The 23,436-nt window shown below is 45.6% G+C and overlaps 3 protein-coding genes and 1 long non-coding RNA gene across 6 annotated transcripts; 2 read left to right on the top strand and 2 right to left on the bottom strand.

Moving 5' to 3' along the window:
- Positions 1 to 62: 62 nt before the first annotated feature.
- poli (polymerase (DNA directed) iota) lies at positions 63 to 6,716 on the bottom strand. 2 transcript variants are annotated; one of them, XR_013658224.1, is made up of 11 exons: positions 6,496 to 6,706; positions 6,299 to 6,418; positions 5,446 to 5,610; positions 5,184 to 5,330; positions 4,805 to 5,041; positions 4,550 to 4,728; positions 3,804 to 3,895; positions 3,581 to 3,714; positions 2,774 to 2,964; positions 296 to 1,070; positions 63 to 190 (listed from the first exon to the last, which is right to left on the bottom strand). XR_013658224.1 is itself a non-coding variant. In XM_011478765.4 (10 exons), the coding sequence occupies exons 1-10, from the start codon at positions 6,578 to 6,580 to the stop codon at positions 375 to 377; spliced, it is 2,046 nt and encodes a 681-aa protein (XP_011477067.1). In that variant the 5' UTR covers positions 6,581 to 6,716; the 3' UTR covers positions 227 to 374. The 2 variants fall into 2 exon arrangements, 1 of the variants encoding a protein (XP_011477067.1); XM_011478765.4 differs by lacking the exon at positions 63 to 190 and having other exon boundaries at positions 227 to 1,070; positions 6,496 to 6,716.
- Positions 6,717 to 8,465: 1,749 nt separating this feature from the next.
- Positions 8,466 to 15,295, top strand: zgc:152968 (uncharacterized). 2 transcript variants are annotated; one of them, XM_011478768.4, is made up of 16 exons: positions 8,466 to 8,709; positions 9,323 to 10,473; positions 10,553 to 10,645; positions 10,719 to 10,974; positions 11,442 to 11,758; positions 11,831 to 11,968; positions 12,031 to 12,145; positions 12,219 to 12,290; positions 12,355 to 12,492; positions 12,609 to 12,722; positions 12,822 to 12,895; positions 12,970 to 13,074; positions 13,973 to 14,088; positions 14,156 to 14,294; positions 14,755 to 14,875; positions 15,028 to 15,295. In XM_011478768.4, the coding sequence occupies exons 1-16, from the start codon at positions 8,568 to 8,570 to the stop codon at positions 15,114 to 15,116; spliced, it is 3,180 nt and encodes a 1,059-aa protein (XP_011477070.1). In that variant the 5' UTR covers positions 8,466 to 8,567; the 3' UTR covers positions 15,117 to 15,295. The 2 variants fall into 2 exon arrangements, with proteins under 2 accessions (XP_011477070.1, XP_004072146.1); XM_004072098.5 differs by having other exon boundaries at positions 12,352 to 12,492.
- Positions 14,590 to 18,905, bottom strand: LOC101172907 (UDP-glucuronosyltransferase 2A2). Its single transcript, XM_004072099.4, has 6 exons — positions 18,131 to 18,905; positions 17,879 to 18,027; positions 17,657 to 17,788; positions 17,273 to 17,360; positions 15,951 to 16,170; positions 14,590 to 15,786 (listed from the first exon to the last, which is right to left on the bottom strand). The coding sequence occupies exons 1-6, from the start codon at positions 18,837 to 18,839 to the stop codon at positions 15,504 to 15,506; spliced, it is 1,581 nt and encodes a 526-aa protein (XP_004072147.1). The 5' UTR covers positions 18,840 to 18,905; the 3' UTR covers positions 14,590 to 15,503.
- On the top strand, positions 18,766 to 22,644 carry LOC110015593 (uncharacterized). The gene is made up of 2 exons (XR_002290808.2): positions 18,766 to 18,898; positions 22,470 to 22,644. It is a non-coding gene; the product is annotated as an uncharacterized LOC110015593 (long non-coding RNA).
- Positions 22,645 to 23,436: the final 792 nt, after the last annotated feature.

Raw genomic sequence — 23,436 nt, 5'->3', positions numbered from 1 at the left:
CGAGTCCAGGCTCTTACCTTCAGGAAGAACTCAGGTCCATTCAGATCTGAAACAGTCGATGGCCACCAGAGAACGGCGGTCACACTGCCAAACCCCCCCCAAGCTGGACATGTGATCCAGGGAGGAGCTTCAGGCCCGCTGGACCCAGGAGAGGCTGGAGGGGGGGGGGGGGGGGGACAAACAACTTTCTCTGGTGTGGAGAAATAATGAGAAGAATGGAAACCCGTCAGGAATCAAACCTGCAGCGGCAGAAGTTTTATTTTGAAATGGTTGGACACGGCGTTTGGTTACAGACTTTTGTTCCAGATCCGTTCTGTTTTTTTTTTTTAAACGTTCCTCCTGACAGACGGTCACATGGATCGACTCCACCTCCTCTAACTCCGCTTGAAATACTTCAGCAGGTTGTTGTGCTGACTGCTCCCCCCCACAGCTTTTGGGTCTTTGCCCTGCGAGCGCCTGCCAGAACCTTTGGAGGACGGGACCTTCAGAACCGGCTTCTGCTGCCTCCACTCGGACCTCAGCTCCCTTTGAATTCCAAGCGGGAGTTGGGAAAACACCAGAGGATCCACGTTTCCCGGCAGCTCGCGGTCGGATGACGGAGGAAACGCCGCTCGCTCTGTGAGGGTTCTCGTTCCCGCGAGCCGCTCTGGACCCACAGCCGTCGCTGGGTCGGCTGGACTGGGATCCTTCCAGAATTTGTTTCCCTCCGAGTCCGTGAAGGTCTTTGGAGGTTTGTTTGTAGGTAAACGGAGAGCATCAGCGATGGAGGGGCAGGTGGAGGAGTTTAGGTGAGCAGAACCTAAAAGCTCCTTCTGGATCTCCTCTGGAAGGGCGCCGAACACCTCTGGGTCAACATCTGCTGGCAGTCTCTGTGACGGAGTTCTGGTGGCTTCATTAAAACCGCATCCTTGTGTGCTGCGGGGAATGTCTGTCCTCTCTAGAAGAGTCTCAAAGAAGCTCTGGTTCCTCTCCAAGCCACCGAACTCCCCCTCAGAGCCTGAAGAGCTTCCTGTGGGGGCTGGAGGAACGCCATGACCCGAGCGGCGACCATCGATACTCGGAGCCGAGTCCTGCAGCGGGAAGAGCAGAAGAGGAGGAGCTCAGACGATTCCAGGAACCACATTGTTGGGAGTTTTGGTTTAATAAAGAGGTTCATTTAGCTAAAATCATTCACCTCTCCAATCACCACAGGTGGGCCCCAGGGTTCTGTCCTGGGGCCCCTTCTCTTCATCATCTACCTCCTCCCCCTCTGTCACATGTTTCGGAAACACAACATGCATTTTCACTGCCATGCCGACGACACCCGGCTCTACACCTCATCCAAACCTGGCTCTACTTTCCACCTTCTTCACTCTCTAAATCCTGGTTAACTGCAAATTTCCTTAAATTAAATTGCAATCAGACCGAACTCCTGGCACTAAATCCACTCTCAGCAGAGTTGGTCATTTCTCTCTCTCCTTCGACATTTCCTCCATATTTCCCTCCCCTCAGGTTAAGAGTCTGGGTGTCCTCCTTGATAGCACTCTCTCATTCACCGCCCACATCAGTGACATCACCCACTCCGCTTACTTCCATCTTTGTAACATTCGTCGTCCCCGTCCCGCTCTCCCCCCTCCCTCCACAGCTGTCCTAGTCCACAGTCTCTTCATCCCGCATCGATTACTGTAACTCCCTTCTCTCTGGACTTCCACTAAAAACCCTCCGTAAGCTTCAACTGGTTTAAAACTCAGCTGCTGGAATAATAACCCAAACCCCCCCCCATTCACCACATTACACCCGTCTTACAGCAGCTTCACTGGTTACCAGTACCTCACCGGATCACCTACAAAATCCTCATCTTAACCTTAAAGCCCCCCACAGCCTCACCCCTCCGTATCTTTCAGAGCTCCTGACTGTTTTACCCCCTTCCTCTGACTGGCTGTCCCACGACCACGTCTACTTACCATGGGGGGGGTCGGGCATTCAGCCGCTCTGCCCCACAACTCTGGAACTCCCTCCCCTCTGATCTACAAAATATGGACTCCCTCTTTCAGTTTTCTAAACACCTCAAAACTCCCCTTTTGCGTCACGCATTCAGCTCATAATATTTAAATTGCTGTTTTTAACTGTTAAAATATTTTGTGTTCTGGAGCTTTATTGTTGTATTTTTATGTTTTTACATACTTTTGTACTGTGAGGCGACCTTGAGTGTATATAAATAAAATGTATTATTATTTATTACTAAAAGCGCAAAAATAAAAACCCTGAAAGTTTTGGAAATGATTCATTTAACTATAATTTGGTAATAAAAACAATCATTTTCCAGCATTTGGCTGCTATTTTTTGTCAACTTACAGGAAAAAAATGTTTTGTTGGTTTTTAAATGCAATAATTTAAAATGTCATCAAAAAGTTTCACTTTTGTTTCGTTAAAATTTCTCAAAAAAAAAAAAACAATCACAAAAAGCTGGTTTTCAATCAAATTCAAACCAAATGAAAACATAAAATCGATAGTTAGTCGTATTTTTATAAAAGCTGACCCCTGAATAAGAAATGATTCTAAATTTTTTCACAGGTAAACATCCAGAATGAAAACCGCCTTCATCTAACAGCAGCTGGGATAGGCTCCAGCAACCCTCTCATCCTTCTAAAGACAGATTGATAAATGATGGATGGATGGATGAACACTCGGCCTTCAGCTGCTTATAAGAGTCCAAACTATTGAAAAAGCAGAATCCATGTCAGACTTTTCATGACGTAAAAACTCAAGGTTTTGGAAGGTAAAGAACAGAAACCTGATTCTGGGAGCGCCGTGGGAAAAAGGCGGTGATGGCGCCCTTCCCACCGGCGCCGGCGGCTCTGCTCTGCAGGTTGCTGAAGCAGACGTTGATGAGCGTCAGGTGGAAGGCGGAGCCGCCGTCCACCATCTTATGGAAGAGCTTCATGGCCAAAGAGACGAGCGGGAGGACGGCGTCCTCGGTGGCGCCTGAGCAGGAAGGAGCAGACGTTCGTGAAGGAAACCGATCATTCAAGAAGAGTTTGAGAAAAACTCAGAGAAACAAAACTGAAATATAACATCCATGTTCAGTTAAAAAAAATGAATTCTTAGATTTTTGGTGAAAGGAATCCAACCGTGTTTTCATTTTAATGGATTATTTCTCTGTTTCCATCACTAAATCAGATGAGAGACGATCATCTGGTTCTGTTGGGCTATTAGAGACCAAAGACGAGAAAATCTAAAGAATAAGAGCATGAATTCAGACGGAGCAGTAACGGTTTATCTTTGCTCAGAAATGAGGCCACTCTGGAAGGTTCACGATGGAAAACATCCCAACGTTTCAGGTCACATCCACATATCAGTATTTGTGTGTGTTACAGTTGTGCGAGTGACCGCTTTTATTTTGAAAATACTCATCCGAAGAACTCATTTATAGATTTGGGCGATTCAAGGATCTCTTTGTTTTGTATCTTTGAGGGAAATTCCAAAAACTTTTTCAGATCACACTTCCAATTTTCTAGTGAAGATTGATGTTTCGCCTTCAAAGGGTTTCAGAATAAAAGCACAACATTTATCACAGAATCTTTCTGAAGAGCCGGCCCACCAGAGAGGATCTTCTGCCCCAGGTGACTCGGGATGGGGCACTGCCGGCTCTCCCGGCTGAACCACTTGTTGGTTGGCGTGTATCTGCGGATGGTGAGCCGGAAGGTTTGAGGCTGCCTGCCGTCCTTCTGCATCCTTTTTCGCCAAAATAAAAGACCGAAATGTTAGGAGGAGCAAAGCGCTGGCACATGGTGGGCGGTGAGGGCAGCTGGAGCTGCTTTGACCTTTCCACCAGACGGCTGAGGAGCTGCTGGATCTTCTCCACCACTTCGGCCTCGGAGCTCATCTTCTTGAAGGAATCTTCATCGCTGAGAGACTGAAGCACAAAACACGACAGGAGTTTTTAGATGAAGCTTCAGTTCTTCATTCACTCCTTTGAACCTCAATAAAATAAAATCATATAGAAAATAATGTAATAGAAAACAGTGTCAATAAATCTATTTGTTTGCTCCTCAATCAACAATGAAACTCTTTAAGTATCAGAATCACAGAAACAAGACTTTTATTTTGTAAGAAAAGTAAAAATGATGTCGTTAACTCGGGTGATTTTGGGATCAAAAATAATTCCAGGCAAAAAAATTTAAAGAAATATTTAACAAGAATATTAAAGGGGTGATTATTCAAATAAAAACTTTAGAAAAAGTATAAATATAAACTATATGTACATATATATATTAGCCCTGATGTTAATGCTAAATAGAAAAAGTGGCCCCAGGATGGAGCCTTGGGGAACTCCACATATAATTTCTGCTAGCTCAGATGTGAAATTACCAATGGACAAATGCCGCACTGAGATCAAAAACAACCAGAACTGACACATTTCCTTTGTCTGTGTTCAATCAGATATCATTCGTTTTATCATATTAAAGTCATTTAAAAAAGAAAAAAAACTGTGTGGTATATATTTTACTTTTTTGATCTAATCAAAGTCTGTATTTTTGTCAGAAGCTCAGCGAATGTCCCGACTCACCTGGGGAGCCCCGCTGGGGGTGACAGGTGAGTCATCAACACCCAGGGAGAGATTCCTCAGGCGCCGAGCAACAGCGCCTCCGAACTCCTTCACCAAGTCAGGCAGTGGGAGGAGCTGCAGGTCCTTCACGCTAACCACGCCCAGCTGGTGGAGTTTTTTAGCCGTTTGATGCCCCACACCTGAGGGCAGCGTCCAGGTTGAACAGTTTCTCAAACACGCCACAGGTTTGCTTTTTAGGAGGCCATCTTTCCGTACCTGGAACTTTCCGAACTCCGCCCAGTGACTCCATGATGTGGCCGACGTCCTCCGGCAGCAGGACCGTCTGCTGGTTGGGCTTGAAGGTGCCTGAAACCAGCTTGGCCAGCAGCTTGTTGGTGGCGACGCCGGCGCAGCCCGTCAGGCCCAGTCTGCTGTGGACCGCGTCCCTCAGCTCGGCCGCGATGTAGGAGCCCAAAGCCAGCCGCGGGTGGTCGCTGCCGCTGATCTCTGCGTCTGCACAGAGGCATGGCGTTCTGCAAAAAACGGACCGCTTGCAGGAAAGAAACCGAGATTCTCATGCAAATATCCTGATTTGCAAGTTCCTCTCAGTTTCCTGACAGCGACGGTTTGCAGCAGCGATGCGAGTCCAACTCACTGGAAGGGTTGTAGACGTGTCCAGAAAACGAATATCCTTCAGGCGGCGGCGTCTCCTTCATCCGCCTTTCCACCATCTCTGTGACGTCCATGAAGTTTTCGTCAAAGCCAAGTCTCTCCACCAAAGGACAGAAAGACGACAGCAGCTCTGAGAGGAGGAAAACGGCAGGTAAAGTCAATCAGAGTCTCAGGATCGCTCTTCTCCACAATCTGATCCTGTAGATCTGTTTTTAATTAGCCTAAGAACGGCTCCAGATTCCTGCCTGTCACTTGATGGGAAGCCTCTCTGTAGAGCGTCAGGTCTTCTCCTCGGACCAGAACCAGCTCTGGACATTTTTCTTTGGCATCGGTTACAGACATCAGCTTGGTGACGCCGCGCTCCCTCGCCACGTAATTACAGGTGACGATGATGTACTTCTGCTGGATGCCTGAGGACACAGACGTCATCGTTTGAGCAACTTTAAATTCTAAGAGGTATATAACTAAGTCACACCTGGATACTGAGTTTTGCTCTGAGATTTCCTATCTGTTACAATGTATTGTTCGTCCTTTAAATTAAGTTTATACATTTATGTTTAACAAAGTTTTGTTCCTGTGTTTTTGCTTTAATCCAGTTTATTCCAGATTGCTCTAGTGCGGTTAATCTGGAATTTAAAACAGAAAAAAGTAAACTAAATAAATACTTATCTGTACATAAATACATTAGAACTTAGGGTTATTTGCTATGAAACAACTGGAAAAAACCTTTAAAGAAAAAGATGGTATAGAAATATACACAAATATATTTATAGACACACATGTAGCCTACATTAATCTCCATATAAATATATCCACATGTTAATGAGGTCATTATAATTACCTTTAATTATACACAGAAATATTAAAAACTACACTTAATCCATTAAATATTAAATGTCAAATGGAAATAAATTTATTATTTAGTGGGGAAGTGCAATTATATAATGTCCATAAATGGTCATAACGGTAAAATGTCATCTAAATGGAATAAAATGAAGAAGAAAAAAACTCCATGAAAGGCGGGAATCTGAAATCAAAAAAGAAAACTGCAGCAGAAACAAGAAAACGGTGGAAAATTGCCTAAAACAGAGAATTTACCTAAAGGAACCTCCCTCAGAGAAGGATCTCTGATCATCTCCACCTGAGCGTAGAAACAGTCCAGGTCAAAGTGGAGAATTACTCTGTGAGGAGCTCCTGGAGGATTATTTACGCTCCATCCTGAAAACGGAGACACAACTGAAGTTCATGACAGCCGCGAGCTCCGACACGGGCTAGCTTAAAGCTTCAGAGTTTACCGGAAGTGGCGGGTTCTTCTGGACCCGTGAACTGGCTCCTCCACTGGCCATCGTCTCCGTCCATCTCTTCATCGCTGCTGTCCATTTTATTTATGAGTCTAAAGTTTGTAAAAACATCTGAAGTGTAAAAGATTCAGCCAGGGTTCTTCTTCTGTGGTTGAAATAGCGGCGCCAAAACAGCTAAGAAGCTCATTACCGCCACCAACTGGTGTGGAAGACGAACCTGGATTTCCTATTTCCCCCCTCCTTAAGAAAGCCATGTATGGAAGCGTTTGTGTAGCATAATTAAAAAATAAAAGTCGGTACTAGAAATGCTTTTTCATTTTCACAATAAAGCTGCATTTGTTGACTTAAAGGGGGAGGGGGACAGAAAAGGAAAGGGAAAGGGCCTGAATGACTTTTTTTTGTATATGCTGTTCTGCAGATATTTAAACTGTTACTGTTTTTACTGTTCTAATTTTTCTGGATACTGTACTGCTCTTTCATATACGTATGTCAACCAGTGCTGTATGCGATGGAGATGTCAATTTCCATGCGGGAACCTCCCCCATTGATAAATAAAGTTGTCTATCTATCTATCTATCTATCTATCTATCTATCTATCTATCTATCTATCTATCTATCTATCTATCTATCTATCTATCTATCTATCTATCTATCTATCTATCTATCTATCTATCTATCTATCTATCTATCTATCTATCTATCTATCTATCTATCTATCTATCTATCTATATCTATCTATTTAAAAGAAAATGAAAAATCAATCTGCCAAACGGCATTTTCGTTTCTTCAACAAAGTTTAATCTGTCACCTTTAATAAAAGGATAAAGAGAATGGTGTTTGACATTTCATTTTCAAAAAGTTCTCTAGTAAATGTGTATCAACATTCAACTAGAAATATCTAATTTGACAATTAAAATGGATTAACAGATTAACAGTTTTTCCTTTTCACAATGAAGCTGCGTTTGTCAACTCAAAAATAAAATGAAAAATCAATCTGCCAAACTGCTTTTTCTTTTTCTTCTTGAATTGTCAAACAAAGTCAACAAACGCAGCTTTGTTGTGAAAATGAAAAGGCATTTCTGGTACTGACTTTCATTTTTAATTATGAGACACAAGTGCTTCCATAGTATGAAAGTATGGAAACATTTTGCATTTAATTAAAACAAGCAAACAAACACAAAAAACGTTTCATGTATTAAAAAAAAATCTAAAACATATTATAAAAGAAAAGAAGAACACATTTTCTGCTCATCTTATAATTTCCATGAGCAGATGAGGTTAGAGCCCAGCCTGTTTGTAGTTCTTAAACATGTTCGAATGAAAATGTGGAAAAGATTTGAATGATCTTTTTTCATTTACAATTGAATGCAATACACTTTAAAAAAAAAAATTATCTTACGATCCACTGGGGAAAAAAAACGCAAACAAAAGTATCCCGAAAAACCTCAGATTCTCTTTTTCAAATGAATGCAATATGATTTCATAATTATGATGGAGTTTTAGGGCCACCCAAAACAAAAGTAGTATTACGAGATTTAAAGTCCTACTTTTTTATCCTAAATTTGCGGATTACTTTTTTCTAACAAATTTAGGAATATTCATGGTAATATTTCCTCTTGTTTTAATCACGACTTTAAAGTTTTTTTTTTTTTTTTTTTTTTTGTAAACTGGCCCTAAAACTCAGTCGTACATAATTTTTACTTTTTTTTTAAAACTAACTGTTCCGGACACGGACATTTTTTGTGTTTTGGTAATTTTTTAATTGCTGATCAGTTTTCTTGCATTTAAAGTTTCTTAAATTTTGTTAAAGTCGGGAGGAGAAATAAATATTTCTGTTTTCAGATCAAAATCTACAATTGATTTTATAAAAATTAACAACGTGACAGAAGAGCAGTTTTATATTCAAACCCTGATTTTAGGGGTGGGAGGGTGGCGGAAGGCCTATAAAAGGAGGACTGACGTCAGCTGAAGACTGCAGGTGAGTCACACACCTGTCTGATCAGCTCATTAACAAGGGTGTGTGTGCTTTCCTCCGGTTCTGGCCGGGTCCGTCCAGGTTTTCGCCCATGTTCCCGTCGTCCGGACTCTTCGCTGGGATCACGTGTCCCGTCGCGCGGCGTGGACGCTGTCAGCGGCCGCACTGTTTCTACGGGCACGCGGCGGCGGACGCGTCCGGCCTTCACGACTCCTCCATCGTGGATTTAACAGGTCGGTGATCGGTCTCCGTTATCTCACCGACCGTCGTTCCTTTAACGTGATATTTTAAGTTAAACGGATTAAAAGTTATACATATAAAAGTTCAAGAACGGATTTTATTTAAGTGTGTTTATTTTTATCTAAACATTTATTTATGTATGCTCTTTTAATTTAACTGTTTGGATTTTTTTTATCTGTAGTTAATGGTTATGGTGAGGTAGTCAGTAGTTCCTTTCATAAAGTATCAAAATAAGTGAAATGTCAAACCTAAGTTTACTTAATGATTTAATAGCTTAAATTATTAAAGTATGCTAAGTTTTTATTTATTTAAGCTATTTATTCTATTTTGTTCATTTTATTAAATGTTGCAAAATTTTAAGCTTAGAGGATCAAATTTTTTTTTTTAATTTGAGATTATATATCTTTTTTAAATTTGAGTAGCAAAAAATGTAAGATGCCAATTCTACCATATTCTTTAAATTAAGGTCACATGGTTAAAAAACTGAGTTTCATCCTTGAAATATTTTTCTGAAAAGTTCTTTGGAGCTGTCAGACCTGAATTTATGCCATGAATACTTTAAAAAAGTAATAGAAATCCCAACCGTTTTGTTAATTCCTCTTCCAGGAGAAGATTCCGACGGTCCTCATGCAGCCCGTGGCGCTCCTGTGAACAGAGAGCTCTCAGACCACTGCTTCCATGAGCTGGAGAGGCTCAACAAGGAGATCGAGAGCGTGAGGCACGAGGTGGAGCGGGAGCAACGGCGCCTGTCCAGCTACACCTCGAAAAGTGCCGACAGGAGCAGCACGCCAACGTACGAGAGCCGGGGCTTTCATGGACCGCCGTCGTCTGCAGAGCAGAAGAACCCCGTCCCAACAAGGAAGTACCTGGTGGACAACTCCAGACCAAGAACCGATTTAGAATATGACCCTTTGTCCAACTTCTCTGCTGCCTTACGCTCGTACAGCTCTTCAGGAAAGAAAAGTAAAATCCAGCAAGAGTGGAGAAGATCCACGCCTGAAGCAAAAGAACTTGCTGCTCCAGCTTCTGGGTTTTCATCTCTGGAGCTCCTGGAGGACGCCACGGAAGACAGTGTTCTGGTTATCGACGAGGTTTCTGTGCCTGAAGACTCGAATGGCCGGGTTTCTGCTGGAAGTAAACCTCCGCCGTGTGCGGAGGAAACTGTGAAGGAGCTCCAGATGATGACCGCCACGATCGACTCTTCTCACACGAGCCTCAAAAACCTGGAGGAGACCCATCGGCGTCTCGTTTGTGGTACTGCAGCCGCCAAACAAACCTGCTCAGCTGATGGAACCGCAGGTTCCCCGGACCCGGATGTTCCGAGCGGGAGCCGTCCAGCGCCTGAGCCGCCTGGCAGTGCCGAGAAAACGCAGATCCAGCAGCCTCCGACTCCAGCTGGTCGCTCGGCTCGTGCTTCAGGTCACGGCGGCACACCTGGACGAAGCTCGGCGCCTTCGCCACGACCCAAAACGCCGCCTGTTGGATCCCGGCAGCCCGCAGAAGCTGCTCCACCCGCGGGACGACCTCCCACTTCCACCGTTTCAATGTCTGAAGATTTGAGAACAGAGTCATCTGGACCTGCTGCCAAAACTATCATCGAGATCAACTCCAGCCCTGAAGATGATGATGATGATGATGATGGAGAGGAAGATGACGACCACAGGTATTCGGATGTGGAGCTGTCGGACAGTGACCCGATGGAGGAGTGCTACAGGATCTTCATGGAGGCAAACAACCAGGACTATCCTGACGCGTCTGTGAGTTTGCCGCCAGCCGGATAAGCTCTCTAAGCTAAAGACGAAATCATTTTTGTGCATAAAAATGTCTTTTTTCCAGTTGGAAGATGATGCGGAGAAGCTGCAGATAAATGTGGGACTTCAGGCGTCTGCAGGGAAGAAGAGGGTCGCCCACGACGACAGAAACCCAGAGGTAGAAATGACAGACATGACTTCTCCTCCGAGGGTTTTAGAAGGATTAAAACGTCCTCGTCTGACGTCCTAAGCAACCGCAGGCGAAGAGCAGGCCGCAGCCGCAGGTTCTGGTTCCCCTCCGGGAGCCACCGGCGCCGACGTACGGCGCACGGGCCTCCGTCTCGAGGATCCAGCAGGTGCAGCAGAGGGCCTCCATGCTGACGGCGTCGGTGAAGGCCGGCCAAGCTTTTGTTTCTGCCATGACCCAGAGGAGCCAGGAAGAGATCAGGGCGGCACACGCGTTGGCTCCGCCTCCGGCACACCTGCAGTCTGCTGCTCTGCAGCACGGTAAGGATGTAGCGACAAAAGCGTCTGTTTTCAAATGTGAGCGCAGTCTCTGTATGCGATGGAGCGCTGGTTTTCAACCTTTACTAGAACATGGACCGGTTTAGTGTCAGGCAATGTTCTAACGGACCGGTCCAAACCATTTTTCCAAAAAAATTTTATGTGAAAAAATATTTCACATAGAAATTATTCTACGTGAAATTTTCTGTAAAGGGTCTATCAGAATTTCAAATATATCCATATATATGATGATATCTTACCTTTGGCACACCTACCCGGAAGTGATGCGACTCGGTCTCTGAGGCTCCGCCTCTCGCTCCTTGTGGGTGCCGCCCATTTCATGACGTCGTCTTAAAGCCGGGCTCGGCAGCGTTTCTGCGTTTCTCCCATGAAAACAAACATCTGAACATCTTTTGCTGAGATGGATGTAGATGCATATCAGTGCATTAAAATGTAACTTTCCTCCACAGCTTATGTGAACTACATACCAGTCGGGACGGCAGTCATCGAAGTGGGCAACAACCTGCACCTGATCCTCCCTCAGGGGGCTTTTCCTCTTCCTGTTGCCTCCACCTCCACCCCTTCTGTTCTCACTCCGGTCTGTCAGGTGCATCCAAACGCCGTCGGGCAGGCGTGCCATCCCGCCGCTGTGATGCCAAGGAGCCGTTCGGCAGCGCCCCCCGTGGTCGTGGCTGCTCCTCTGCGCCGGCCTGCGCTCACCGCCGCTTCTTCATCGGCGTGTTTGCCCTCAGCCGCCCCTCAGCCGGCGGCAAAGACGGCCCAGAAGGTTGAACCCAATTCACCTGAAAGTTTAGATCCAGTGAAGCTCACCTGACTTTTATTATTTTAAAATTTTCAGCCCAACAAGCGTAAACTGAAGCAGCAAAGCGAAGCGTCCAAAGAGAAAGTCCCGCACAACGTTCGCCAGCGCTACGTCAACATGTTCACCGAGGAGTTCCTCAAGTCCACGAAGGACGTTAACGAAGCCTTTCAGAAGGTGAGCCTGCGACGTCTGCTCTCTACAGAGGCCAGCATCTGAACCCGCTCTGGTGTGAACAGGCCCTGAGCGAAGAAAAGAGCGTCTTCAACCGCAGCGCAAACAAACTCAAGTACCTGAGTGTCGCTGTGAACGCCCTGAAGAGGCTGAAGAACCAAAGCGCCGCTGCTCCCAAGAGTGAGATCCTCCAAAATCTGAGTTTCCTCCACGTCTGAGAATGTCAGATGACTGTCATGTTTCTGTGCTGCAGACGAGACAGAAGTCATCACCCAGAGATCTAAAGGAAACATCCCACTGAGCCCCAAGAAGTTCAGAGGAAAAGGTGGAGGTCACTTTGATGAATGGGCCGGCCGCTGCTCAGTTCTCTGACTCTTGTCTTTCAGCAGATGACACGGCTTTCTATGAAAGTCTGAAGGATTATATTCTGAGTGATGACAGAATGATAGAGAATAATTATCCCGTCCAGCACCCGGAGAAGCGGGGATGTGCGGCCCTTTTTAACGAAAAGAAGCCAAACCCAGACCGTAAGTGGAGATTTCCCACCCGATGGTCACTGCTGTTCTCCTGTTTTACCACTAGGGGGCAGACTTAGCCGCCTGATGTGCAAAGGAGCCTCAGCTTTCCCTCTTGATGCTTCCAGCCCTGAAACGGATCTGCTGTCGATGTGGATCCACGTACTCCGTGAGCCAATCGGGCAAACACGTCCGCAAGGAGGAGTGCAACTACCACTACGGCAAAGGGGTCAAAAACAAAGGTCAGAGGGCAATCTGCATCCACCTGCACCTCACGTGTACACGTTTGCCTTTTAGATCAGACGTGTTTATGAACGTGCTGACTCTGTTCTGAATTGCAGTGCCGGGTGGAGTGGAGACCCGCTACAGCTGCTGTCAGGGCGTCATGGGAGCTCCGGCGTGTCAGCTGTTCAAGGTGGAGGTCCACTGTTGAAATGCGCTGACCCGCTTTAGAAAAATCTCTTACAGAGTGCTTCTCCCCTTGACCAGCTGCACGTCCACGATTCCCTGAGCCTGGAAGGGTTTGTGTCCACGGCAGCCAGGAGCCCGTCGGATGCGGCGTGTCCTGGGGTTTATGCTCTGGATTGTGAAATGGTATTTTCATTCATTCCTGAATCTCTCACTGCTTACAGTGGATTCCTTGAAACACCTGAAGGTTCCCGGTTAGGTTTGGACGGGAAAAGCTGTTGGTGAAATGCGGAGAACTGATTTTGCCGTCAGTGAGACTTGAACACTGTAAGCTCCGTTTACGGGTGGATCTTTATTCCAATGCTGGTCTGTGGTCATGAGCCGGTGAACCAGGAGAATCCAAGCGGACATTTTTTTTCCAAGATGCATACGCAAATTTTCTGTCTTTCCATGCATGTCTTACAGACATTTCACGTATGTACCAGGAATGTATAACTTTTATATCACGTACACGGCACACGTATCATGTTAATATGACATGATTGACACACAAATCATAAATATTTTGCATATAAACGGCGAAATAATCCCGCACGGTTCATGTTCTACGATGATTTATGTGGTTGATATGAACTTTTTCCGTGTTTTTTTTGGGATCATCTGTGAAAATTTCACATGAGACCACAACTTTTCTCGCTCTTTCCAGGTATGACCCAACGTCATCCCTGCTCTATGCACAAAATGACGTAGTGGCCGTGTGACGCAGGCTTTAGAGATAGGGGGAGGAGCTTGGTCACTCGGAGTAGAGCTGCTGCTCTTCCACATCCAGAGGAGCCAGCTGAGGGGGCTCGTATGGGGGAGGTGTTCGGTATGTCCCACTGGGCGGAGGCCCTGGGGAAGGCCCAGGACACGCTGGACGGGCCTGGAATTGTCTTGGTAGTCCCCCAAGTGGAGTTGGAGGAAGTGTACGGGGAAAAGAGTTTGACTACCCTACGATCCGCTGATGGATGGATGGAGCTTCATTTGTTCAAACTTTAATCCTCTATGTATTGAAAAGGTTCCGCTCTGTCAATGTCGTCTTCAGTGTTACACCGTCCGCGGCCTGGAGCTGTCCAGAGTCACCGTGATCAACTCGGACCTCCAAGTGGTCTACGACGCCTTCGTCAAACCCGACAGCGAGGTCATCGACTATAACACCAGGTAACTGCCTTCCCTCCGAGTGTCGGCTGGTCTTCCTGTTGCTTTGATCGGTTGTGGACTCGCGCAGGTTTTCGGGTATCTGTGAGAAGGACGTGGCGGGGAGCAGCGCCTCACTGGAGGAAGTTCAGCAAACTCTGTTGAGCTTCATCAACGCAGACACCATTCTCATTGGACACGGCCTGGAAACAGACCTCTGTTTGCTGAAGGTGACCAGATATACACCTTTAGAGAACGTTTGGCCAAAATGTTTGTTCTGTTTTGTCTTTGTATAAAACAGAGTCTGAAAGTACACAAAGATGCTGCTTTTAGTGAAATAATTTGTCTTTGACTTTCAACCATCCTTTTCAGGTTTTTTTATGCTAATAAATGCAGTTTTACCACAGAATTAAGTGGAAACTAAGAGCATAAAAGGAAGGTATTTAAGGCGCATTGATCATCTTAAGGTTTTCTTTTTCTTGTTTTCAGGCTTGTGGTTTTACAAAAATAAGAGTCATGAAAATGTACTTTTGAGTTTTTATTGCTTTTAAGTTAAACATTTATAACTAATATGAAAACTCAAATACACATGGTACAAATATATTTTCTCCCATGATGCAATGCGACTGATCAGTTTCCGATCATCCTGTAGAAATGAAAGCAGTTTGAGGAGTTTTTATTGTGCTCTAGCTGCTTCACGGGAAGGTCGTGGACACGTCGGTGGTCTTCCCCCACCGCCTGGGCCCCCCCCACAGGCTCAGCCTCAAACACCTGACGGCCGAACACCTCCGGAGGATCATCCAGGAAAGCGGTGGGTGTGCAGCGTGGGAGGGTCCGCTGCCCACGGGGGGGACGTTCCCGAGCTTCTTTTCGTCGTTCCGTTGAATAAAGACATTTGTCCTTTTTAAAAATACATTTGGAAGAGCTGAACAGGTGAGACTCAATGTTTGCCGTTTCTCCCAGTTTGTGGCCACGACACTGCAGAGGATGCAGCTGCCTGCATGGAGCTGATGCTGTGGAGGGTCAAGGAAGACGGAAAAATGAAAAGATGAAGCTCTCACTGCCAGATTCAGATTTAAATATGGAGTTTTGTTTTAAGTTCTGTCACTTATTTAGTTAAATGTGTCTTTTTTTGTATGCAGAGGGATTTGAGGCTTATCTTTCTTTTTCAAATATGAGCTTGTAAAGTGGTGGGTTGACAATTATTTTTCAACTAAAAGCAAAAAAAATCTGTCTGGTTTTTTTTTGTTTCCAAATCGTCCATCAGCCAATGAGGCTTCAGCCTCTGATGCCAGATGGACCTCAGGTGTGGTAAATGAGATGCAGGTGGACAAACCTGCTCAAAGTTGTAGTGATTACAGACACCCCCCCCCCCCACACTTAAAATCCCAGTCTGTTTACTGAACCGTGAGTTTTCTATCCCCGTCTCGGCTGAATCCTCACTCCGCCTTCGTCTTGACTGCTTTGCTGCCACAGCATCTCCTGAAACAGAACCTGCAGGTCCCGATGAAGAGGAAGATGAGGAAGAGGTCCAAGCAGAGGAAGGCCACCAGGACGTCCAGGCTGTGGTACTGGTACCAGGTGAGCTTGTGGGAGTGGACCCGTAAATGCTTGGCTCCCTTGTTTCTCATGGTGAACTCGATCCAGAACACGGCCTCGTCCCGGGCGCTCATGGGTCTGTCGTGATGGATCCCGGACAGCCGCATCGCGTTTTCTTTATAGCTGTGGATGAGAAGGGGGGGGCGAAATGTGTTTGTGCTCTTCAGCTTCACAAAGGATGAGGAAAACCCCTTCAACCTGCAGTCAGAAGATCTGCGTCTTTGTGAGATCGTCTTAGGTTTGACCCCCCGAGACAGAAAAGGTGTTCCACGTGTCGATGTACTTACGATTTATCGTTGACGACGGTGTTGATGGCGTCCCTGAAGTCCTCGCTGGTCATGAAGTTCAGGTTGAGGATCACTGCAGCTCCTTTTGCCTTCATGTGGTTCATGTTGTCCGGCTGGTCAGCAAACATGGGGATGCCCACCATGGGAACGCCGTGGTAGATGGCCTCATAGAGGCCGTTGGTGCCACCGTGGGTGATGAAGGCTCTCGTCTTTGGATGACCTGTTGAGGGCCAAGATTTTTCAAGTAGGAGTGAAACGATTTATCGACCCATTACTACAATCCAACCAGATAGATCTGTCATCAAATTGACCTAAACCGTTATAAAATCGTTTCAAAATGGGATACATCCGATATTCAACGTCGGAAAATCCCGTTTGAATAGAGACGGGGTATTTACTATTGTGTAAAATCGACCAAGACAACATCTGAGTCCCTCTGAAATTTTGGCTCAAGATGTCCCAAGTGCGTTTCAGGTCAGTGAATCGGATCGTTCAAGATGAACCAAAATCGACAAGGAATCGTATCGTCAATCCCAAATTAGGATATGATTCGAATCGTTAAAATTCATTGTTACAACACCTAATTCAAGCAAGTTTTAACTCTGTCCCTGCATTTCCTCACAGGTGTAGTAGTTGCTCCACTCTGAGCCTTAGTCCCAACAGTTTTAATGGGTGAACCTAGGCTGTCTGCTGATGATAGTCAAACCTGTACAGGGCCCACAGGTGACCTACATGAAATATCAAGGTTGTATCATTCAGTGAGCCCCTAGAGAGAAAATGTTCATGGACATTTTTCTACAGGCTTGCTGCAGGCGACAGGTTGTAGGGAAACACACGTAAGACAACATTCAACTCGTGAGGGGTAAATAGACGAGACACGAGACGATATTTATAAATATTTTCAATTCCTGCAGACTGTACAAGGAGTGCTGTTCACGTGAAACATGCACGCTCCTTGCTGCAGCCTGACTGTTGGAAATTAGCCAGAGTGAAGTTTGTGTGAACGTCCAACAGGTACTTCTGTATCACGTGCACACCCCGTGCGTGCAGCTTCTGTGCGTGGCGTGAGGACATCATGAGACAGCGTCACTTGTACGTCAGAAGTGCATGTAACTTCCATAATCCTTATGAATGCTTCACGATACACTTGCCAGACACATACGACGATGGTGCGTTCCATTTTCAGGACGTTTTTGAGGTGGCCGTACGAGCTTCAAGACTCCTCTCTGTGACCCTCCACGGACCCTGACAACCCAAAAAAAGCAGCAGAACCCGTACGGGTCAAGCCTATTTTGGGTGTCTGTGACAAAGGCTTTACTCACCCAGTAGATCATTCTGAGGAATCCAGTCATAAAGTTTGGTGTTGGGACCCAACGTTACTGGTTTCTCCCCGCTGTATCTCCAGACTACCTACAGCCAGAAAACAGTTTCTTTAAACATTTATCAGACGTGTAGAATCCTGAATCAGAAGCCAGTTGTAGAGAGTAAGGGGCAGTTTTGTTAAATATTAAAGTTTTTTTTTCTTTTTGATATCTTAATAAAGCAAGTAAAGATGGCTCCTTCACATCGGGTCTTGATTCCACATTTCAAACTTCTGTTCTTCCATGTATTTGCTTTAAATTTCCTACAGTAATTGTTTCATCTTGTTCTCCCCAATAAGCTCTCAATATTTAAAGATCAACAGAGTTCTGTGAGGTTTTCCTTACCTTCTGAGGAATCTGAGCGAGGGCTGAGGCTATCATGTTTGCCTTTGACGTCGTGATGTTCTTGATCATGGATCCCAACGTAAAGACCACAATGCCGGCATCTCCAGAACTCTGGACAAATTCTTCCATGTCCTGCAGGAGAGCAGTTCAAATTGTCCCCATCTTTAAGATTTTCCTGACTTGTAAAAATAGCTGCAAAGACGTGGGAGAAAAAAAACCCACCTTTGGTAAAGGTTTCGCAGGTCGGCAGTGGATCCCACCAACAAACTTAAAGTTGGGAAGAAATGGGCGAGGGAACTCAAAGTCCCAGTATGTTCGTATCAACCAAATATCCGCTCTCCCCATCAACTGGCAGCCATTGGTGGGCATTCCTGTGACACACCGAACACCAAAGGTAAGGTTGAAACTTGAAAAGAGCAAAACAACCTTCATCAAACCACGGAGGGGGTCTTCAGGTGGTGTGTTGGTGCTTACCTCTGACCTCAGAGTAATATTTATCAACCCGGGTCCAGTAAATCGGTTCTAGGACGACATCATTTAAAGCATAGAAGAGGAAGTTCCACACTCTGTCGAAGAAGTCCATCTTGTCCGTCAGTTTGCTCATACTGGCGGGCACGAAGGACGGGGGAGAAGGAAGCTGACCGCAGTATCTTTCCCAGTTATTGACCATACTGAAACGTAAGGAAAGCACCAGAGGAAGTCCTAAAATGTCAGCCACTAAGTCACTGCCCGGATAGATGGGGTCAGACAGGAGAAGGTCAAAGTGTCCCTCCTTCAGCTTCTTCATTGTCGTTTCGGATTTCACCACACCGTCCAAATAATCTAAGGAATAGCTCATTTCGAACTCCATAAGATCAATGAACTTCTTGTAGATTTGGAAGTAGTTCATGTAATCCATCTCGTACATGCTGAAGTGTAACAGTTCTTCTAGATAGTTCTCCATGTCCTCAAGGGAAACGGAGACGTTAAACGGCAGGTAGTGGAAGTGGGCCGGTTCCTTGGTGCTCATGAACATGGACGTGCTTGGGACCAGGACGGTCACGCTGTGTCCTCTGTCCACCAGAGTCTCCAGGAGCGGCTTCATGTTTATCCAGTGGCTGGCTTCAGTGTACCATACTAAGATGTTTCCTCCAGAAGCGCTCGACGTCAAGCAGAGAAGCAGCAGGGAGAGACGCAGCTCCATGGTGGCTGGATGTCGGCTGGAGACCCTGCTGAGCCTTTTTTACAGGCGCACCTTCTCAGGTAATGATTAACCAGCAGACGCTGAACTCTGACATGCTCCTCTTTGTTCCATACGATCTAAGGTACATTAGGTCCACCCTGAAAGAGGGTAGAGTGCAAGACTGCAAGGATTTACAGTCATCCTCTAAAACAATTGTTTATGTAAATAATATTTTTGCTTCTTAACCCTTGTGCTATCCTAGGCTCTTTACCATTGGGAGTTGGGTCATCTAGACCCACTAGACAGTGCTCTGAACCTTTCTTCTTCAATGATTTGTGATCTTCACTGGTGTCCATGGATTACATGAAATCTTTCCACCTTTATCCACCTTTGTCATGGTAGGGAGAACATGTCAATGGAAGGGGGGGGGTCATCTAAGATAGCACAAGGGTTAAAGGAGAAATGACACAGCAGGAAAGTCAATAATGCTTGAGGAGGCGCCCATCATGATGCCTGGCCTTACATCTTTTGGGTCTTGTCCCACACAAGCACCTGAGGTCTGAGCTTGAAGGTAGGCCTGGTGGCCTCCTTGCTGGGTCCAGCATGGAGTCTCCTTCATCATTCTCAGGATGGACCATGAGTGTCGTGTGCTGTGTGGTTTGGACAATGGTCAAAAATGGGTGGCTTGATGGGCCAATCCCTGGAAGTAGACCCTGACCAACAGGGAACCTCCTGAGTGGGAAGGAACCTGAACTTGTGTGGGAGGTCAGGTGGTTCCGGCCAGAGATTTTCTTTCTTGCTTTCAGACACAGTTTATGCTCTGAAACCAGACTCTTTGAGACACTCCCACTTTGAAGTTTCCTTATGATGAGAGGTGACGGGCTAGTGTGGACTCGCTCACAGATGCCCAGTTTAGTGGCCTTGTGTTGGAGTTCCTCCTTGTGAACAAGAGAATCTCTTTCCTGATCTTCCAAGTTGGGAACAGTGAGTTTGACTTGTGGCCTGAACAACTGTCTGGGGACATTTAGTCATGGGGTGCCATGTTCTTTACCCCCACTGTGGACTGAAGTATGTCTTCGGTGTTTGCTGGGGGGATGCAACTAAGATCTGGCAATGGTCTAATCAGAACTACAGGAAGTCATCAAGCTTAAGGATTTCTAAGAGCTGGTTTGTGGCCTGTTGCAGAGATAAAATTCAGTTTGTTGAAACTATGGAGAATCCTTATTGGTCATCCTCAAAAGGTATTCTGGGAACCCATTTGGGACCTTTTGGAAGGTGAAGCTCTACCACCATCTATAGTGCAGCTAAAAAACTATTGACCACATAAAGACGCAAAGTTGACACTTTGAAGCTAGAAGACGAAGGAGACGGTGAGGACCCGGAACTGGGGCCGGTCCATCCAAGCTGAAGTCATAAAGATTCCCAAAAAGCTCCAAAGTAGATCGTCTGTGGTGGTCGCCCTAACAGAGTCTGCTTCTGATCCAAGTTCCTTCCTGAGTTCTAGAAAGACTTTTTAACATCCCTTTTTTTAAGAATTATTTCTGAAAAAAGAGAGAACAATTTTCTTTCTAATTATTAATGAACTATCTTGGATCTAACCGTTTCCCTAAATGTACATTAACATAACATTTTCATCTTTGTAGCCGCTTACATGTCCTATGTTGTGTTACGAGTCCAGCAGTCCTCGATACTTCCTTTTTTTCCATGACCTCTTGTATTTTCTTCGCCCCCACCGTTATAAAGTCAGGAGAATTGGCTTGTTGGTCGTTAATGACCATTCCCCCTTATCCTCTTCTGTGTATTTTGTAGTAAAAGTTCAAACTTCACAGTTCTTATCAAAACATTGTCAAACTTTGTTTTAATCAGTCACTTATCCATCAGATGGAGAGCTGAGCTTCACATGGACTTTGTCATGTACATCCACAACCTCGATGGAGCTGGTAATTTATTTTTTAAGTTATGTTTCCAAAATAAAAATAAAAAAGGGTTTAACGATTAATCAATGAATCAATTTCTATTCCTATTGTCCAACTAGATCGATCCGTCTGAGGCAAGTTGTTAATCAAATCAACCGAAATCCTAATAAAAATAAAATAATTCAATCATATTGATAAATAAATACTATTTGGATTGAGGTACAGTAGGTTTATTTCACTATAAGGTACAAACGACCAATCACAGCGGACAACACACGTGTGATGTCATGAACACGGATCAGTCCATCATTCCAGTCCAATGTGTGGACAGACTTTGAATAAAGTCATGTGACCATCCAGTGTCTAGAATGTTCTAAGAATGTTCCCTTTGGATTCTTTGGATGTGGAAAAACAACAGTGGTGAACTTTAGGAAACTAACATGTGAATGGATTTGACATTCATTCTAGTTTACTTGTTGTTTTGGACACAGATTTCATTTAAACTTGATGATCTGGAAGAAATCCAAGAATCTGGAAAACTGTTCAGTAGCAGGAATTTCTGTCTGAGTCTCACTGCTGGAAGTTTGGATCAAGAGGATCTGGATCCACTTTAGGTCGGAGAATTTGATCCAATCCTATCGTTCAAAATAAACTTATATCGACCATGAATCAGATCATCAACCAATAATTATGAATCGTTGTTAAAAGGAACCGCTACACCGCCTGTAGATGCACATTGGGTCCAGTCTTCAGGGTTCTTGTCGTTTGAGCAGCGGTTTTTTGAAATGGACTGGGTTCAGTGACGTTTTGGGGGGGGGGGGGGGGGGTCACTCTAAAGTCTTGGCTATAGAGGGTGTTTCTGAATGCCCCTTAAGGAATCGGTGCTCTTGGAGAAATGTCACTTCTAGCTGTTTGGGCCTCCAAACTGGCCCCCGCTCCACCTCACCTCATTAACATTGTTGATCCCTTTTGACTCAACGACAATAACCGTGTGAACTGCTGGATGCTGGGGCTCGTAGGGGACCCCCCCCCCCTTAGGTTAAGGCACCACCTGGAGTGTTGAAGGTGCTGCAGGCTAATGTTTTGGTAGAAGTCTGGACTCCATGTTGGACTTTTCTTCACTGCTTCTTCGTTCTGGCTTGCTCCTCTTCCTCCAGCACTCGCTGAGCGTTACACAGCACTGCTTTTTGAAGTAGACATTTGCATAATCAGATTAGGGCGAGCGATTGTCAGTGCCCCCTCCCCGAATCAGTGGGTGCTCCAGAAGAGAGAGGGTGCTGTCCACCCCAACAATGAACGACTTCCCCTTCGTCTTTCGCCGTCCAGCCAGCACCTGCATCCCACTCGTCCACACCAACGGCGGCCCTTGCTCAGACGTGCAGCCACAGAGTGCAGGGGGGGGGGGGGGGTTTAAGAGCATGCTGGGAGTGGGAGGGCAGGGGTTGAGCTGAGAGATATTCAAACTTGCAGAGTGTGAATTGGCTTTAAAGGGATAAAGAGCTCAGGGCCCATCGGCTGGCGCCCAACTCCAGAAATGTCTCTTTCACAGGCGTTTGAGCCGGGAGAGCGGCGGGCTGCCTGCGCCGATCTGGCCCATTGTGATAATGAATTCAGACGGTGTGCTAGACGCTGATAAGGAAATGTGCTCTCCATAGACGATTACCCCTGAGCCCGGGAGAATACCCCGCTCTCTGGGTTGGAGGGAATGAGACGCATACAGATTTGTTGTTTTCAGAGCTTCACGGTCCGGATGGAGGCTCCGGGTCAGAGGGATGTTCAGACACGGTTGAGTCGGATGGGAGGAGGAGGAGGTGGATGCTGTCAGTCACGCGCCTCTCCGGTCCATCACACACCGCGAGGAGGAATTCCCCCAAAGCAACCTTGAAGTTTTAATATTTCCTCATTTTCCAACAACAAAAGTTATGATTAACCTCTTTTTTTTACAGGTTGAATGTGAAATATCTTTGCTTACCATGAAAGAAAACACCTCCTCAATTCATGTAGTAGGAGGATCGACCGGCTGATGGCGCTGTGCTTTCCGTCGGGTTTGTTGGATGACAGTCACCTGTCGGCGCCGGCGTGCGCAGCTGCCGTCGGTGGCGTTTCTGCCCCATCAGAACAGAAAACGCGAGTCTGTTGACTCTTCAGCTCAGCCGGACGCAGCCTGAAGGTGGTTCTTGTGTTTTTTTTACAGCCTCTAGTTACTCTGAAGGTTTTTTTCCCCCGGTCATTAAACTTAAATTCTAACTTTTAGGTCTTTCCTGTATCTGAACTCAAAATGTCTCAATTAGTGTATTTTATTTAGACGGCTGTTTTAAAAAATATGGGAGGGGATTAAAACTTTATTGATCCCACAAGGCCAGTGTTTGCAAACAGGGATTAGACTTCTTTTCTTCTTCCTGCTAAAACTGGTCTTTTCTTTCAGATCTCTCCATCTGCATGTCGGGCAACTGGACAGTGTTTGACTCCAAAGTGACCTCTGACCTCTGGGGTTGTAAGTTAAACGCTGGTCCTTCAGGCGGCCGGTCGCTGGACAATGAGCAGAGGTCATCTGTGCGTCCACTTGGGCAGAAAACCAAAGTTTCTTGGCCTTTTAAACACCAACAACAGAGCTGCAGTTTAGTTCTTTGTCTTTTTTTTACTTTTATGTTAATAACTATCCCAAAAAAAGCACAAAGATGTTTTTTAGGACATCAAAACAC

Source organism: Oryzias latipes, chromosome 9 (genome assembly GCF_053564925.1).
Source record: "Oryzias latipes strain Hd-rR chromosome 9, Olatipes_Hd-rR_3.1".
In the NCBI taxonomy this organism is placed as follows: domain Eukaryota; kingdom Metazoa; phylum Chordata; class Actinopteri; order Beloniformes; family Adrianichthyidae; genus Oryzias; species Oryzias latipes.
Note: the sequence above shows the minus strand (reverse complement) of the source record. Positions and strands in the feature narration are given on the sequence as shown.